The sequence below is a fragment of the Prinia subflava genome, chromosome Z (assembly GCF_021018805.1).
Source record: "Prinia subflava isolate CZ2003 ecotype Zambia chromosome Z, Cam_Psub_1.2, whole genome shotgun sequence".
NCBI classification, from domain to species: domain Eukaryota; kingdom Metazoa; phylum Chordata; class Aves; order Passeriformes; family Cisticolidae; genus Prinia; species Prinia subflava.
The window spans coordinates 89810896-89827658 of record NC_086283.1 but is presented as its reverse complement, the minus strand read 5'-3'; the positions used below and the strand labels follow the sequence as shown (position 1 = coordinate 89827658).

Below are 16763 nucleotides of genomic sequence, written 5' to 3'. Positions count from 1 at the left end.
CAACTACTATTGGTGGCTCAGATCTCCTCTGTATCCATGTAACTCATCTTCAGTCTTTGTCCTTTGTGAGTTCTGCAATTTCATCAACATCTTCTATATCCTGTGTCATTTTCTCATACTGTCTCTTGAAGAAGCCAAGCTGTGAGAAGTATTAAATTAACACCACATTGCAGTCAGTCATTGATAATTCATTTCTCACCAAAACTAAATACTGTGATGGTAGAAATTCACATGTGTGCATGCACACCCTATATAGTTTGATTTGTAGACAATTCCTGCCTCTAAAATGAAAGGAGGTTGACCCTAGCTCCTACCTGGTGCAACTAAATGATAGAGCAGCAGTGCTGATTAGCCAGTTTTCCCTCTGTTGGGATACAGACACTTCCAGGATGCCTTGGTGTGCAAGGAGCCCTTCAAACACCAATGCCCTGACACATATTAAAAAAAATCCCCTTTTTCTACGTAACATTTGTAATTTACTTTTTGGTCTTGCCCCTTTTGTCTGTTCAATATATATCATCTCCCACCTTGTTTGTAATCCCCACTCTTGTCCACTGGGAATATCGTGGGTTTTCAGAGTCCTGCTGGGATATTATGGAAGGAGCCAGACAGTGTCAAAAGCAAGAAAGTAAATGCCACAGTCCTTATTTTGAATGGTTGGCAACTCATTTATCATCTTCATGTTGCCAGTTTCTATGAGGACACATTTCATAAACCCTTCTAAAATATGTTAAGGGTGTAATGCCGATGCAGTATTATTCATACCATCAAACTGTAGATGTGGTTTTGTCTCACATTAGAGAAGAGAGATTCCAAAGAAAGTAGCCCAAATATATTTATCCCTTTCTAGTTTCAAGAGTATAAGCACCTACTTACTTTCCACAAAACAGCAACCAGCACCAACAGCAAGAGGAGTCCAGCCAATATGCTGCCAATCACAACACCTACTGGTACCTCAGCTTTCTCATCTGGCTTTATTATTGTAACTGGGATCTGAAAGCAGAGAGATTGTGTCTTAGGGGTTAATGTTAACTGCAAATAAGGTAGGATTTGTAAACCAAAGATCAAGAATGCCTGGACAGCACATATTCCAGGATCAATGACTGGAACGCACCAAGCAGTAACAGCCCTTTCACTGGTGTCCATGGGTGCCTGGTTGGACTGTGGCACACAGCAATGCCAGCTGAGGACTAGAAGCTCTCATCACTCTTGGCCATGTGTAACAGGCAGAGAACCAACCTCTCCTGCCAGCTGTCTCTCCGTTAGCAGGAGGCCTTTCAGAGGTTCCACACACCATCACTGTGCAAACCAGCCATGTTTACATGACAGTAAACAGTACACAGTAAACTGTACACAGCCTGGTGTGCAGCCCCAAAATCAGACCGCTGGAGAAGCACCACTTTCCACCAAGAGTTGCCAGAGGCTGTTATCTGTGCTGGGCAGCTTTAGGAGGCAGTACTAATCACTGAGGCCAGACACCATCACGTCTGCTGAAGTTCCAGTCCTCCTGCTGGGCAGGTTCCTCAGTCTCCTTTGCCTGCTGTTCCTACCTTCTATGAAACCACTAATGACTTGACAGATCTCATGGTGATGTGTGATCTCCTGGGTCAACTGCATCGATTATCTGCAAGATGTATGGGTCAAACAGGAGCACCTCTAGCACACCTACATTTTCTGAACCACAAGCAATACCTGAGAGCTCCCAGCAGAGCATACAGTGTCTGGAAGTTAGTTTTCAGGTGATACCCTATCTAGCTGGCTTAGGTATAACCAAATATACAATTACATATAACAGAGTTTCTCGGGGAGACGTTGCTGTAATATTTATGAACTGTCAAATTTTTGGATTCAATCTTGGAATGACATGCAGTTAGCTGAAAGGTTTTTTTTTTCCTTCCTGAAACATGATAAAACAAGTCACACTGGTTTATTTTCTCAGGGTGGTTGTTCAGTGCATTTGTCTGGAGTAATTTAATCTTAAGCTTTCTGGGAAACTTGCACTGGACTGACATTTCGGTGATTTAAGTAATTTCTGTTGGAAGGCTGCACTGTTGTGCTAGGTGTGGTTATGTGTATTCATTTCACCAAGGCAGGATGGCTTTGTGTATTTTCTAACTGAATGGCTATAATGATGACTCTAGCAGGTTAACATTCTGGCCTCCAGCTGGCAGTCCTTTCCAGCTTGGAAAAAATGTGAAAGCTTTTACGTAAAAATACCTAAGCAGCTTCCCCACATAGCATCACAAGGCAATATTCATTTATTTGGCAAAACAACAACCCAGTTAATCCAATGTAAAAAGCCAATTTCAAATACGCAGTTTGCCTAGTAATGCTTTCTGCATTAGATTAACAGTGAAGTGCCACTACTGGAAAGGAAAATTGATGCCTAAGAAAAAATTATCTTTCCTGAAGTTAAACTGTGGTCAATAAGACACCATGAGACTGGGATTCAACTCATCTGATGTTTTATCTACAACACAGTTCCTTGACTCCCAAAGGAAGACAGGCTTTTTTAAAAGTGTAATTCACCCTAGTTATTTTCAGGATCATCTTCAGCATGAGATGAACTGCATTTCAGAAATACTTGTTCTCTCCAGGGACTAGAGTTTATAGAATGTGGATGACTAGAGCAGATATTAAATTGGATGAATCCTACCACATCCATCTAAGTCAGCAGGGTTAGTAGGGAAATATGCTCTGTTGGCTTCTGCACTGTCCTGTTCCCAAGAACGTGTGAAGAGCACCCTGGGCATCCCTGTTGGCCTGACAAGAAGTAAGAGTACTGACTCCAAGTGTCAAAGTGTCTGCTCCAGGGAGAACGTACCCCCACAACCTGGCATATATACCAAGATTTCTCACAGGGCAATAGGTCATTGAGTAAAGATCAGCCTGGAAGTCACCAAAAGCCACTTTGTTTCCTAGGAATCCTGTGGATAACTTTCAGGGTCTGTTCAGCTACTGCCTCAAAGGTGTAAAAGTCCCAGCTGCACATGTGTCAATGGTTGGGGGAGGAATTAACTTTTATTTGTCAACTATCATTTGAAAAATTAAATTCTAATTCTCCTGAAATTGCCAACGGAACTTTTGGTAATGTAGATTTGGCAGTACCATGCTTCAAATGTGGAAAAATACTGAATAATACATGGTTTATGAGTTACCTGAAAAGCCTGTGCAATTACCTGGAATATTTTCATTGCATAGTAATGCAATGAAACCTCTAATAGAAATAATACCTTGCCAAATGGATGCACTCAGAACTCTTCAAATACTGGCATGTAATTTTTCTGCAAAAACATACTTTCTTTGTTCTTCAGGCACAGGAGGTTTTCCCGATTACAGAAAATCTTTCTTCACAAGAAATAGAGTGATCCATGAGAAACCAGTGATTAAAAACGGTATTGGATGATTGTATCACACAGTGTGAGAGATTAATCTGTAACTGCTTTTTTCTACATTTATTTGAATCTTCTATTGCCTGTGAATGGGCTACACTGCACATTTTTACAGATATTTGACTCATTTACTAGTTTGTATGTTGCTCTTTAATGGCCTCGGTTATTCTATGGATAAAACAGGCTATTAAGGCCTGTAAAAATAAATCTGAAAATAGTACTGCTAATGGAAGGCTGCTCCTCTCAAGACAGACTAACAGAATAAGGTGTTCTCTTTTATTACAACAGTACCATAATGCTACTGTATTCTTCCAGTGGTTTTTATGTTTGTATATAGCAAATACAAATTTGGAAGAAGAATTCTATACTAATAAAACAGTGGTATGGAGACTTCTCTTAAGATTAGCTGTGTCCACATTGTCCATATGACAGCTATTCCAAATGCTAAAAATATTCCACATTCCTTTACAAATGAGATTATTTTCTGGAGATCTTTGCCAGACATTTGAGTAGAAACATCAAACCATACACTTATAGGAGTAAGTACAACTATATCAGATTTGTGAACATGTTTCCCTGAGCTCATTTATCTATAACAATCTCATTGCAACAAGTCCAAATTTTGACAAACAGAAAGCTATCTGAATTGCAGAAATTTCCAGCTGACTTTTTCTCAGAGTTCTGAAATTTATTTGAGACCAACAGGCTTTAACTATGTCTGGTTTATATAGCAGTGGGCTGAAATAAAAACATTTAAATAACTTAAGGGAGTTGTGTCTAGTCAGAAGTATACATTAGTTCAACATAATCAAGTCTTATGTACTCCTAAAGGACACTGAAAATTAAACACTATCACTTTAATACAGTCAGAGAAGTTAAAAAAAAATATAATTAACTATCACTTACAGTTAGGGTATTCTCTCCAATTATAAATAACTCAGGGTTATGTGTATCAATTTTTGCTTCTGCAGAGAGTTGTAATGTCTGGAAAATTAACTGGAAGAGAAGATTAAAACAACTGTAAAGCTCAACTCAATTAAAATATAGATATCCTGAAATTATTCTATCGTCTTGAAATGAAGACTTCACAGCCAGAAAAGAAAAGCATAGTATTAAGAAAATTAAAATTATTTTTATATTTTTCCCCAGCCAACATATCAATCAAAGTAATAATATATCAGTAATCCACTTAGCAATGACATTGAGGAACTGTTTTTTCTTCTTCTTTAATGTATAGTTCAAGCAAAACAGAAGGAATTATTTACGTAACCCTTTTTATAGTTATTTCAAAGCTGTCACTGCTGCTAGCAGGGAAGAGATGGGGGAAAACAGCAGTGAGAAAAAGAGACAGAGCAACAAAAGACAGCTGGGAATACATCTCTGGCCTTTGCAAGAAATGGAAACTGGATGTTCTTTTACTTCCCCCTGCCCTCACTTCTATCCAATGCTTCTGTTTTTCCCCATTTATTTTTTCCTTTCACTATGTGTTCCTCTCCACGTCTCAAATTCTGACATAACTCTCTCAGCTTAAATGGAGAAGATGACAAAAATCTTAAGCCAATTCCTATTTGAAAAGGGACCTTGTGCCAGACCCCACTTTGCTCTGTGAATGTACTGGGAGGAGAGGTGCATGGCTGTGTAGACACTGACAGTTCACTGCTGCTCTTTTATAGCACCTCAAGGAATGGCCTCAGGTTCATGGGAGCACAGGACCACTCCAGCTGAACCAAAGGCAATGCCTGCCCCATCATTTTGCTTCCTCTCTGGTAAGGCCAGGTACCATGGGCAGCTGTGGGTCTGCAGTGGCCAACACACCAAACTGTCTGTGTGCAGTGTGAGTTACTGCACCCCTGCACTGTGGCCATCTGCACAAGTAGTGCGTCCTGCACACCTAAAAGTTTAGAAACACACCTGAGCACTCTTCAAAGCACCTCAATTCATAAGCACATCTTTTCTTTGCTTAGCAGGTACTGGCAAGGCTGCTATCCCCTTCTTGGACAATGGCTGATTGCCACTAAATAAAAACGCTGATGATGTGCATGACTGAGTGAGTACTTGCAAGATTATTTGTGCTGAATTTTGACAATCAAATGGAAAATTACAAAATGGGAGATGTGAGGAGAACTGTGACATATGAACTTCCCATCGGCTAGTGATGGTAAACAAACCATTCCTAGTCACTTTTTTGTGAGGGTAGTAACCTTTTGTTCAGGTCTCCACCTTCTGCGTACCCAACAGCACTAACAAATGGTCTTGACCCAGCTGATTAGAAAAATACAAACTCTAAGGACAGACAGATGCTTTTTGTCGCACACTTCCATAACACATTTAACAATATCAACCTGACCTTTTCCTTTTAAGAACTGAACGCTGGAGCTGACAACAGCCCTGCTGTTAAATGTCAATACCTGCCACAAGAATTGCCAGACACACTAAGGAGACTGCGTCATGTTCCTGACGCATTAGGCAAACCCAGGACTCCAAGATCATTTGGTTGGTTGCCTAGCTAAGAAGCAAACACCGTCTAACTTCAAAAGTCTGGTAATTCATGATGAGTTATATCCTGGAGGACACAGGGTGATTGAAAATAGGCTGATATATTGATGGATATTTAAGCATCCTGTAGGTCTCTTAAGCAAGGACTGTTTCTTTGACACCTACTGTAATAAACACAAAAAAATCAATTAAAGACGTTTTCCACACTTTCTGTGTCAAATAACTGGCAGCACTAACAGGGTTTTGGTATTTTGATATGATTTAAAATGATCACGATGTAGACTTTGATGTTCAAAAGCTAAAATCATGATTATTTTACAGGCTGATACTGTGCTCTGCTGTCCTATGATGAGTTTTGTGGAAACTGCCTAGTATGAGTCTAACAGATGTAGGAAATGTTTTTTTCAGCTGTGAAGGTTGCATTATCACAGTGTTTTCTTAGATTCTGTGCTGGACTGAAGTTTTATCACCTCCATTATGCAGCCTCACTACTTTAAGGTTCAAGTTTTCAATCTGGAAAAACACAAACCAATATAAAGTAAAGGAAGGTTTTTCTAGGCTGTAAGGTCCCTGTACTGAACTTCGAAAAATATCAGGAGTTTGAAAATACTTGAGTATTGGATCCTCCATAAAGGTGCAACTGATACTCACGGCAGCGAAGGTTCCATTCCAGATTTGGGTGGACACATTCACAAAGTACTCTCCCTTCAGTGCAATGTCTTCCAGTTTGCATCTGATGGTACTGCACTTCATGTTCTTACAGTTCTTCCAGGGGAAACAGTAAAAAGAGGCAACAGCATGCATTAAAAATACACTTTAAAAAATGTTCCTGCAACATCCAGACTTTTTGCCCTTGCCTTTGCCATTTTGGGCATACAAATGAAATGCTTGCAGGCTGTGCTAAAGCAGATGTGGTATCTGTAGGTATCTGTATGGAGAACATCCATAGGCTAAGCTCCTGCTCTCTAAATAAGGAATGCCACCCCAGCACAGCTTTCCTCACAAGCAGAGCAATGGGCTCAGAAGGTCAGCTCTGCTTCCCTCAGCTCAGAAGGTCCTGCTTACTGCAGCCAGGATTTTACTCACCAGTTCTTTGGAAGCTCTGAAGTTCTCTTTCGTGAAAGATGGAGAATAAGGTCTTTTCCCTATTTGCAGTGGATTTATCTGAGCGTCACAAGTCACACCTCTGGCCTAGGAAAGATGGCAGGAATGAGACTGGATGACATGCTACTTGGGAGTTTATACTCATAATAATATGAAGTCCTGGGATTAGATGGTGGCTTATAAACGCTAGAGTGTGAACACTGAATTCTTCAGGAAACTAGTTTTGGTCAGAAGTAAAAAATTCTTATGACACTTTTTTTCCCTTCTCTAGATTAACCTGAAGGGTTTTTCCTCACCCAAAACCTTCATTTTTACTATAACTTTCCCAGGAACTTGGAGAAAGATCTAATTGAAGAGATTCAGATATTCCACATCTGCCAAGTAATAGGCTAATGTACTGCTGGCATTGTGGTGCCCCCTGTATGAGGAAGGGACAAGGAGAAAGAGTATGGATTCTCTTAAACTAAGCCATAATACTGGGGAGATAATGGATGTTCTAGTTCTAGATAAACCCCGAAACATAGTTCAGTAGTACACCTCATCTGCTGTGACTGCAGTCAGGTACATCAGTGGGTTGCCTTTGCTGGTCAGTTCTGGAAGACTGATTGTTACAGATGCCATCTTCACTGGAATACTTCCTGTTGTTACCTGCAAAGCAAAAAACCCAAGAGTTAATTCAGGTAGTTATGCATAAATTATTTGATACAGCAAGAAAATTAGAAATAATGGATGTGTATGGAAGAACTGAACTCCTTTTACATCAATTTTTTTTTTTATTAAGACACTGGGGTAGTAATTTTGTAAACAGTAAAGCAGAAAGTATCCTGTGTAGCTCCAGGTTCCTGTCTGCTTTCTTAGCAAAGCTCATATTAACTGCATGAAATATGTTTTGAAAAGCAAATACTCTGCCACAGCCAACAGGCCTTTTTAGTCCTTTGGAGTAACAGTTACAGGAATGGAAATGGAACATAATTTAAGATTCTTCCACGTTGCATATTTGGATCTAAGTTTTTTCTGTGTTATGTAATAAGCACTGTGATTTGGCTAGTTCTTGCATCAGATTTGAGCCCTTAACCCTTGCCAAACTTCAAGTCTCAAAGTCCAAGCCTGTAAAGACTTGTTTTTCTTAATCAAGTTGTCAGGAGACTCTGTGAAAAAACAGTCTAAGTTGGCCTAAAGTTAAGCATTAACCATCTTCTAAATATGTACACAGTGCAGGACCAATCCCTCCCCCATTCTACTTGTGCAAATGTCATCCTTAACCTTATGAAGACTCCAATCACTTACGCTATTTGCAAATTTATTTTCTTACTTGACCTATTCAAAAGCCTCAAAGATCAGACAGTGTAAGGAGTGTTTTTTTAAAACTAGCTTTTGGGAGCAGGCTAAAGAGGGAGTTAAGGCAACTTCTTGAACCAGAACAAAACAGACTTACTAACCTTAACTGAGAAGTTGAACGTGGGGCCAATATCTTCAAAATTATTCACAGTGGAAGGAATGTTATGACTAGAGTATACTTCATAAAAGTTGATGTTGGCAAGCCTGGTTAACAACCATAAAACAATACATTTCATTTGGCAGCTGCTTTGAAAACATATGTTATTGGATATGCCTTTGTGAAACAGGTCAGAAGTACAGACAGAGAAAAGTCAGTCACTTAGATTGTTGTTTGAATTTTACAAAGTTGGTTAAGAACATGGTATACTGAAGCCCATAGCTGGAACAAACATGTGAAACCAAGACAAGAGAACTGTACAGGGTACAGGCTGCCTCAGGCTTCTAGACCCTGCATTATTTCAGGACCTTACTGCAAACTCTTCCTCTGTGCACAAACTGCAATGTTCACCCTTGCAGTTACATTTTTCTTCAGAAAAAGCCTTCCTGACTGTCCCCCTTGGTAATATGGGAACACAGGCACCACCCTGCTTACGTACATGGTACATATCACATAGCCCTCATAATCCTCTTTGGGTCACTTTCTGTAGTAATTATGGGGTTCAAAATCCAGAATTTCCCAAGTAACATAAGGGTGGTTTCAGCCCACTGCAGTGTGGAATGGCACATATGCGATGGAAGGACACAGTGCAACGACCTGTGGGTGCTTAAGGAGCTCAGATAGAACCACACTCAAAAGCAGGGAAAACATCCCTGTGCAGCACACCCACTGCCTGTTACCTGTGAGCAGCTCCTCTGCTAAACCATCCCAGAACTGTGCCTGCTCTTCATCATTAGCTTTCATTAGAAGGTTAATTTGAGCAGTCAAAAAGCAAGCTGGTGAGTGAGTTAACAAGAAATAGGGGCTATTACAACTCCTACATCAGCTCTTCCTGTTACACAAGGAATCTATCATCTTTACCGCTCTCCCTGTTTAATCTGGGCAACATCTGTGTGTTCAATCCCAATTTAATGTGTGTGGTGCAACCCAAGACAGTGGGCAGTCTCACAGATGTGCTTCCTTACAGTGGTCCTCATTCTGTGCTGTGGATCCTTTTTGATTTCCCCTGGGCCCTTTCCATGAAGGGCTTGCTCACAAGGACTCCAAGGAAAACACACATGACATATTTTCTGCTTCCTGACTGCTGAAAACTCTAGTCCTTCCAAAATGCACAATATCAGCTTCCTTGTTCTTTCAGAAGTCTCTGGTAAGACATATTGATACATCTAGAAACTCAGGAGATTATCCCTAGAAAGACTTCACTTCAGCAAAACAATACTTTTTTCTGAACCTTTGTATTTTAAGGGATCTTGGCTGCATTACCTGCCTCAGGAAGGAGCAAATTCCAGGTAAATACTTCCTAAGACAATTTATGCCATGGCTTAATATGCATTTATTATCTCCAAGAACAACTAACCATTTTTTGGCAGTAGGTATTCCTTCATTCCTTGATGTGCATATGAAATGGCATTTTCTGATATTCAAGAGATGTAGCTGAATTCAAACCCTTGTTTTTCCTTGAATTACTTTTACAGACTCCATTCCTCACTTCTCAAGAATTTCATTTCAGTTCATATTTTGCAGCTAACTAAACCTGCTGTTTCAAGTTTGCACCATGTGAATTTCCTAAGAGGCTGGCCCTCTGTCCAGATGCTCCTGCAGTTTCTGCTGCTTCTGGCAAGGTCTCATGCAACCTCTTCAAGGAGCTGAAAGAATTTGCACCACTGACTCAAATGCTTCTCTGCACTTAACATAATCTCAGAAATTCTGCATGACTCCAGGACTGGTGAACCTAGTCATGATGCAGGGCCCCCAATATTTTGCAACTGCTTCTGCAAAGAAGGTTTTAACACTAACCTTCTGTACTGTGGTCCCTATTCCAGCTCATTCTACACAGCAGGCAACAGTTCTTGTAGCTGTGGTGATCTCTAAATATTAATTTCCTGGATCCACTGTTGCTGTGGATTTTGAAGCAGCTCCCTCCTTTTCAAATTTCTATTATTCTCTGAATATCTACTGTTTAAATATAAATATCCACTTATATTTACTAATTTTTGAACACTTTGGGGTGCAAAAGCCTTTTTTCAAGAATTGGTGGCCAAATGTATTAATTGTAATTACACATTGATCCTAGAAATTCAGTATTTCAGAAGGATAAAGGAATCTTTTCTTTGATGAAAATTCAAATATCCTACTTGATCTGAGAGTGATACCAATGTATTTTTGTTTCAGTTGTAATCTAAGTTAAACTGTAACTGAAATAATTCTTGTTTGGAATTACTGGAATTACTGTTTGAGTGCATCTGAAATCACCAAGCATTTCTGGGGCTCAAGATCAGAAATTTCAAGAGCACTATATGAAGATAAAAGAACTTAAAAGGCTTTTTGCTGGTCTTTCTGTCCCTGCCTGCTCAGCTACCTCTCCTTACAAACCACCCTTCCCAGGGTAAAGGATCCCTCTTGCAACAGCCCTGACTTGCCTTCTGCACGGAGAGGAAAGGGCTGGCACCAGGCAGAGGGGTTAGGTTTGAGCCAGAATCTGGATGGGTGCATGGGAAAGCAGGGTGTCTGCTCACAATGCCAGTAGAGCTGCAGCAAGGGAGAATCTGTCAGGTGCACCTCAGGTTTTAGTTCAAATCGTTATCTCAAACTGCTAAAAAGTTTATATTCTTGCTCCAAATTCAGCAGATACGTCCATATTTTTTTCTCCCTCCTTTGCTGAGAGTTTGAATGGGGCACATTTTTCCTTTTGATTTTTTGTTTAGTTTTGATCACTGTAACTCCAGATTTGATCCCATGTCATTACATTTGCGCCAAGAAGCCCAATGTTATTATACAGTATATACAATTTGTGTTATCAAGATCCCATGCACTGTTTGGCCTTTTTATCACTTCTGTTCACAGGATCATCTGTAACAACTGTTCAGAGGTAAACACGGGTCCACAACTTTGGTAATTTTTTACATATATAATTTTGGTTGGAAGGACAGACAAATTTGCTGCTACTGGTAAAGAGGGAATTTCTTTTGACTTCCGAAACAAAAGCCACTATATTTTAGAGGCCTTTCAAGATTATTACATCAAGTAGCTTGGCAACATGACAGTGTCTATTTACATAATTCAGCATACCTTGTGAAGTGAATTTCTGCATCATATCTCAAAGGAATTGATAAAGCGACCTGGTTGTCCGAGTCTTGCTGTTCCTTACTTTCACTATTCATAGAAACACATTTGAGTCAGGTGTAATAGCATTGTTTAATACAAATAAGCTTTTAATGCCTAACTTGCTTTCATATCATTGTGTACTTTACCTCCATGCATGAAAACTTAGAACTGCCATATTCTGAAGATTTTTAAGGTTAAAATCAAAGCTAATATCAAAGGACACCTACAAAAGAGACAAGGAATACATAGTAAACGAGTTGGTACAACCAAGGGACTTCCTAAAGGACATTATTCATGCGTGCAACAATCTAGAACTGCCCTCTGTATCTGAACTCTACAGATTTCTGTGTAATACTTCAGTAATTTCTTAAAACTCAGAATTGATTTGTTCTTATATTACCCTACAAGTTGGTATTCTTACATAAACATGAATTATTTGCATTTTAAAACTGTGTACAACTAGCTACAAGCTGCACCAAAAGCTGCACCACAATTCCTTCCTTTTTAAACCCTAGCATTGGCACAAACTTTGTATTCACTCTTTTCTTCCATTTGTTCCAGCAGGTCCACTTTGAGCAATTCCATAAACATTCAGAACAAAATTAACATTTTATATGTATTATTATTATTATTATTCTACATGTCCCACCACAGAATATCATGTTTCTGTTCTTTCCGGCAAGTTTCTTACTGCTGTAGTTGATTAAGTTGGAGGCTAGAACCCTGTTTCTGCTCTGCCCTTGAGAAATAAGAGATTCCATGAAACTGTGGATATCCTGAGGTTTATGGTATATATGAAAAAAAATATACAATTCATCTTAGGGCTGTGTGGCCCTCCCACCTCCTCCCAAAAACAATACTGCTTTCTTGGAGAGATGAGATTCATGGAGCAGGTGAGAGAGTTACCCCAGGTTCACACTGCAGGAGGGATTTGATGAGAATTGTGTTCAGTTCTTAGGAGCCTGCACATGATGCTCTATGCTTCTCTGCCCCCAGCTTTCACTCTCCAAAAGTTACATAACTGCAGCAGCATTTGGAAGCTGTGGGTTGTGACAAATGAGCTTTGAAAGCCTTTTTTCCTTTAATCTGGCAGGGAGTCACAAATTTTAAGCCCTAGTTTGCTTCTTTTAATGCCTCTGTTGTGAAATCTGAGAAACTCTTATCAGCAATAAATGCAGGGTTGGGGAAAAACAACAGCAGAAAAGGTTTTGGGTATCACTCAAGGTTACCTAAACATGCTAGCCGTACCTGTTGTCCTGTTCTGAAAACAGGATAGCTTATTTGGCAAATGACTGTACTTTGTGCTGCTCCTGTTTGACATGAGACTTCAGTCCCATCACTCTGCAGAGAAAACAGACAGAAACACCATCTTAATAGCAGGTTTTGATAAGACAGAGAGGTGTGTACTTTCAACAGCATATGTATTATACTGAGGACGAGTGAAAATAAGTGTTACGGCAATAAATCCTACAGATGCAGCAGATGAGTGGGGCACAGGCAGGGCCAGGAGGAAGTCACAAGAAACATGGGACAAGGACCATTCCCACTCAATTTCTTGTGGACTGTAACCATCTAACTAGAATTTTGTGCTGAGCTTGAAAGAAGGAATACAGGCCAGAGAGTAAAGGTCAGCTCCAGCACTAACTTTGACAGTCCTTTTTTACAAATTTTTTACACAACTTTTGCAGACATATTTACATAATCTTAGACCTGGTTAAGTACTTTCACTGTAGCATTTGGTGTGCAAAGGGGAATTCCTACAGAAATCAAACTTTCTGTAGGAAAATCTGCCATATATAATAGTTTGTTTACTACTTTACAGAATACTGGCTTGTCATCATCCTTGATTCAAAGACAAATTCATAGACCAGAGCCAGTTATCAACCCTTGGAGAATTTATTAAAAAGCACTGTCTTTTGTAAAAAACATTCCTACTAGACATTTACCATTCATGAATTGTGCTGCAAAAAAACCCCCTCAAAACAAAACCCCCGAAAAGACCCATACATATTCAGTTTATGTTTTTCTTCCTGCCTTGAAGCAGGCACATATTTGTCCAAACTTCACTTGCAGGCTGAAGTGCTTTCTAAGCAAAAGGGCTTTCAGAGCAAAAGAAAATTCTAGCTCCAGTGTGGTCTTTTGGCAGGAGTGAAATGAACAATCTTGCTGCACAACAGGATGGGGAGGTAGAGGGGCACCCCCAGTGCTGTGTGCAGTACTTTTGCCAATTCATTGTTTAGAATAATGCTGCTCTTAGGCAGGAATGAATGCTATCCTTCCTCTCCCTTCAGTACAGGGATTGCTCTGGATTTCACCCCAGGATTATCATGCACCTCTACAGTAGGAGCCTGAGCATATAAGCCAAGCACTGAAATCTGCATTTCATCCTTCGTGAATTGGGAGCAACAATTTAAATTATAGGTATACTGCATTCCCCAAAATAGTATGCATAATTCCTGCTTTTCCCCTTGTCTAAGATAAAATTTGTTGGAGGAAGAGCTTTTGGTATAGCAATCATGTCAATTTGATTAACTGTCTAGCTGGAACACATGGCCTTGGCAGTAACACTGTTTCTAGATCCAAGGTCTGTGCTTTAAGGATTCATCATCAATGCTGCGTGTCTGATTTATCAAACACAAATTCCCTGTGGCACAGCAACTGCTTCAGGCATGTCGCTGAGAGTTAAGAAGAAGATGTGGGTGCCAAGGTGTAAAGTGAGGAGAAGATGTCTGAGGTGAGGTCAAACTCAACAAGTTGCCAGCTTTTATGCTGAGTTGGAAATCTCTCTCCCTGACCTAAATAAACTGATATGCCGGGGGAATAATTCTAGTATCCAAGAAAACAAATTGTGAGAGAGTTTTGTTCACACATTCTTTTCTAGAATAGACACTGAAAGGAAAGTCTAAAAAAAAATTCTCTGAGAACCTCAAAAATCAGGGGCAATAACAGAAACAGTGAAGTTGGGTATCACGCACCGGTGAAGAAGATGAAGCAAAAAACAAGTTGTCTGAAAATGTAGCCTGGATTCTGGTGTTATATGCATTTTCCTTTTTATTTCTCAATTTCACATTGAACGTTAGTCTTCTGTTTTTGCTGCTGACAATAAACTGTTGTTTGCTGTTGGAAAATAAAGTCCATTGTTGTAAACAGAGGTACTAGAACAGCTGTGGATCAGGAAAATGTATTGCCTGAAGCCAACAACAAATAACACAGCAAGACATTTCCTACATTGTACATACTTAAATGCTCTGCTTTCTAAACCCCTTGGCATAAGAAATTCTGTGATGGTGTTTCCTAAAACCAGATGGAATTACTGTCTTCCGAAAGTGCAGGACTTTGACTGTGTGTCGAAAAAGTGACTTTGCTGAATTTTCAAGGGGTCTACCCTGGTGGGAAGGTGAACAGAGTGGGCAGCATGGGCAGCCTTATCTCTGTGATGTACATGTATGTATATATCTGACATGGACTTAGCATACGTGCTGTCCAAATGGCTGATCACAGCTCCCCACTGGCACAGCTACTGCAGGATCCTCGCTGCTCCCTGTAGGAGGGATGGAGACAGCTGGTACAGCTGCTGCTGCTCTCCCATTGTTCTCCCTTTCCCAACAGCAGCCAGTCGGACACAATTTATCCAAATACTATGTCCTCATCTCTAAGGTACCAAAACTTGGGTTGGTCTAAGCTGACAAGAGTCCTATTTCTATGTTTGTGTTCCTATCCTACCTCTTTTTCCTTCATTAAATTTAGATTAAAATGCCCATGCTTTTTTCATCTATACTGTTTCTAAGTAGGTGTTGAACTAGAAAGGCATTGTCATCTAGAAATTCATCCAAAGCCTCCAGACAAACCAACCGGTGAAAATACTGGACCCTAGTTTCACTGATTCAGCGCTTACCCGTCATCTGCCTTCCGCTGAACATTCAGAACAAGATCACAGATACAGAGTTCATCTTCACCACAGTCTTTAATAAAAGGAATCTAGGAAAAACAAAAACATTTCCTGAATGACAGGGCTCAACCTTTAACATTATCTGAAGACACTGGAGTGCAAACACCTTCAAGCTGAAACATAATTCTTGGTTTGCAGATAAGAAAATCCCTCTGAAGGACATTAAAAATCTTGACAAGTGAACAAGTGAACTGAATAATGTGTTGCTACATGTCAACTGATCCAAGAACAGTACAGACAGGTTACTCTTCAGTGACAACAAAGGTGATGTAGTCAAATTAGTTCCACCTCTCTTTTACGTACATTTTTACTGTGGAATAAACTGAAAGAATTCATTTTTGCCATCAACTAGGAGCAGTGACATGGCTGAACTAACATGCTTGTTTATGGCACGGTGCCTGATGTGTGTGTGTGTGTGTGAGCCAGCTCATGTAATACAGGCCAGCCAGGGGGACACCCCTCCGTGTCACTTACATGGAGCACCAGCTGTCACCTGCATGTACCCCTGTTTTGGGGTGTTTGTGGGGGCCACACATTACGGGTGTGTACGGCCATGCACTTCTGAATAGTAAATCTGCATACGTACACTGTAGGCCACAGATGCTGGAGAAGATATGTCCAGGACAGGGCTGGAGCCAGGATTTGCAAGGCCAATGTCAACACGCAAACTAAGTGAATTCACTGCGTCTGTAGGCTCCTGTAAAACATATGGTTCAGATGATGGCTGCCAGCACAGAAAACAGGGTAAAATTGGTAATTTCTATTGTGAATTGAGAACGTGCAGTAAAATCATACTTGCTCTAAACAAAGAGAAGTAACATTTCAAAGCTTCATTTCCTAAAATCGTTTTGTGTGATTGACTAGTGTGGGCTCTTCTAGATTAACTGTTTTCAGTGCAATTTCCATGACAACACTGATTTTTCAAGGATTCCTGGAGCCTGTACACATCACAGTAACCACTAGGACTAAGGAACATGCAGATTGTCTGCAGCTGTAGGAGCTGGTCCTAAAAGCCACCACCAGGTAGCTTTCATTCTCATCTAGCTGAACAAGTCAAATTCTTATTCCAATCTGCCTTACCATCACAAAGAGTATCTGGGCCTGAGTAATACTAGAACACAGTAAATGCCATGTTTCCTCTTTTTCTCAGTACTGGATGAATCACCTTCTAGCCCTATGGCTCACTGATCCACATGGCACTAAAAGTGATCAATAAGTCACT

At 40.2% G+C, this 16763-nt stretch overlaps 1 protein-coding gene across 3 annotated transcripts in view; it reads right to left on the bottom strand.

Annotated features, from left to right (window-relative positions):
* Position 1: 1 nt before the first annotated feature.
* ITGA2 (integrin subunit alpha 2) overlaps positions 2–16763 on the bottom strand; it is a 67515-nt gene continuing 50753 nt past the window's right edge. For all 3 annotated transcript variants that reach the window (XM_063423893.1, XM_063423895.1, XM_063423894.1), the window contains 13 exons: positions 16128–16238; positions 15488–15570; positions 14568–14709; positions 12841–12933; positions 11739–11815; positions 11557–11640; positions 8432–8534; positions 7530–7640; positions 6975–7079; positions 6540–6653; positions 4299–4388; positions 877–993; positions 2–139 (listed from right to left, as the gene is read on the bottom strand). In XM_063423893.1, coding sequence (XP_063279963.1) covers positions 50–139; positions 877–993; positions 4299–4388; positions 6540–6653; positions 6975–7079; positions 7530–7640; positions 8432–8534; positions 11557–11640; positions 11739–11815; positions 12841–12933; positions 14568–14709; positions 15488–15570; positions 16128–16238 — 1320 coding nt within the window. In that variant the 3' untranslated portion in view covers positions 2–49. The remainder of the gene's footprint in view (positions 140–876; positions 994–4298; positions 4389–6539; positions 6654–6974; positions 7080–7529; positions 7641–8431; positions 8535–11556; positions 11641–11738; positions 11816–12840; positions 12934–14567; positions 14710–15487; positions 15571–16127; positions 16239–16763) is intronic.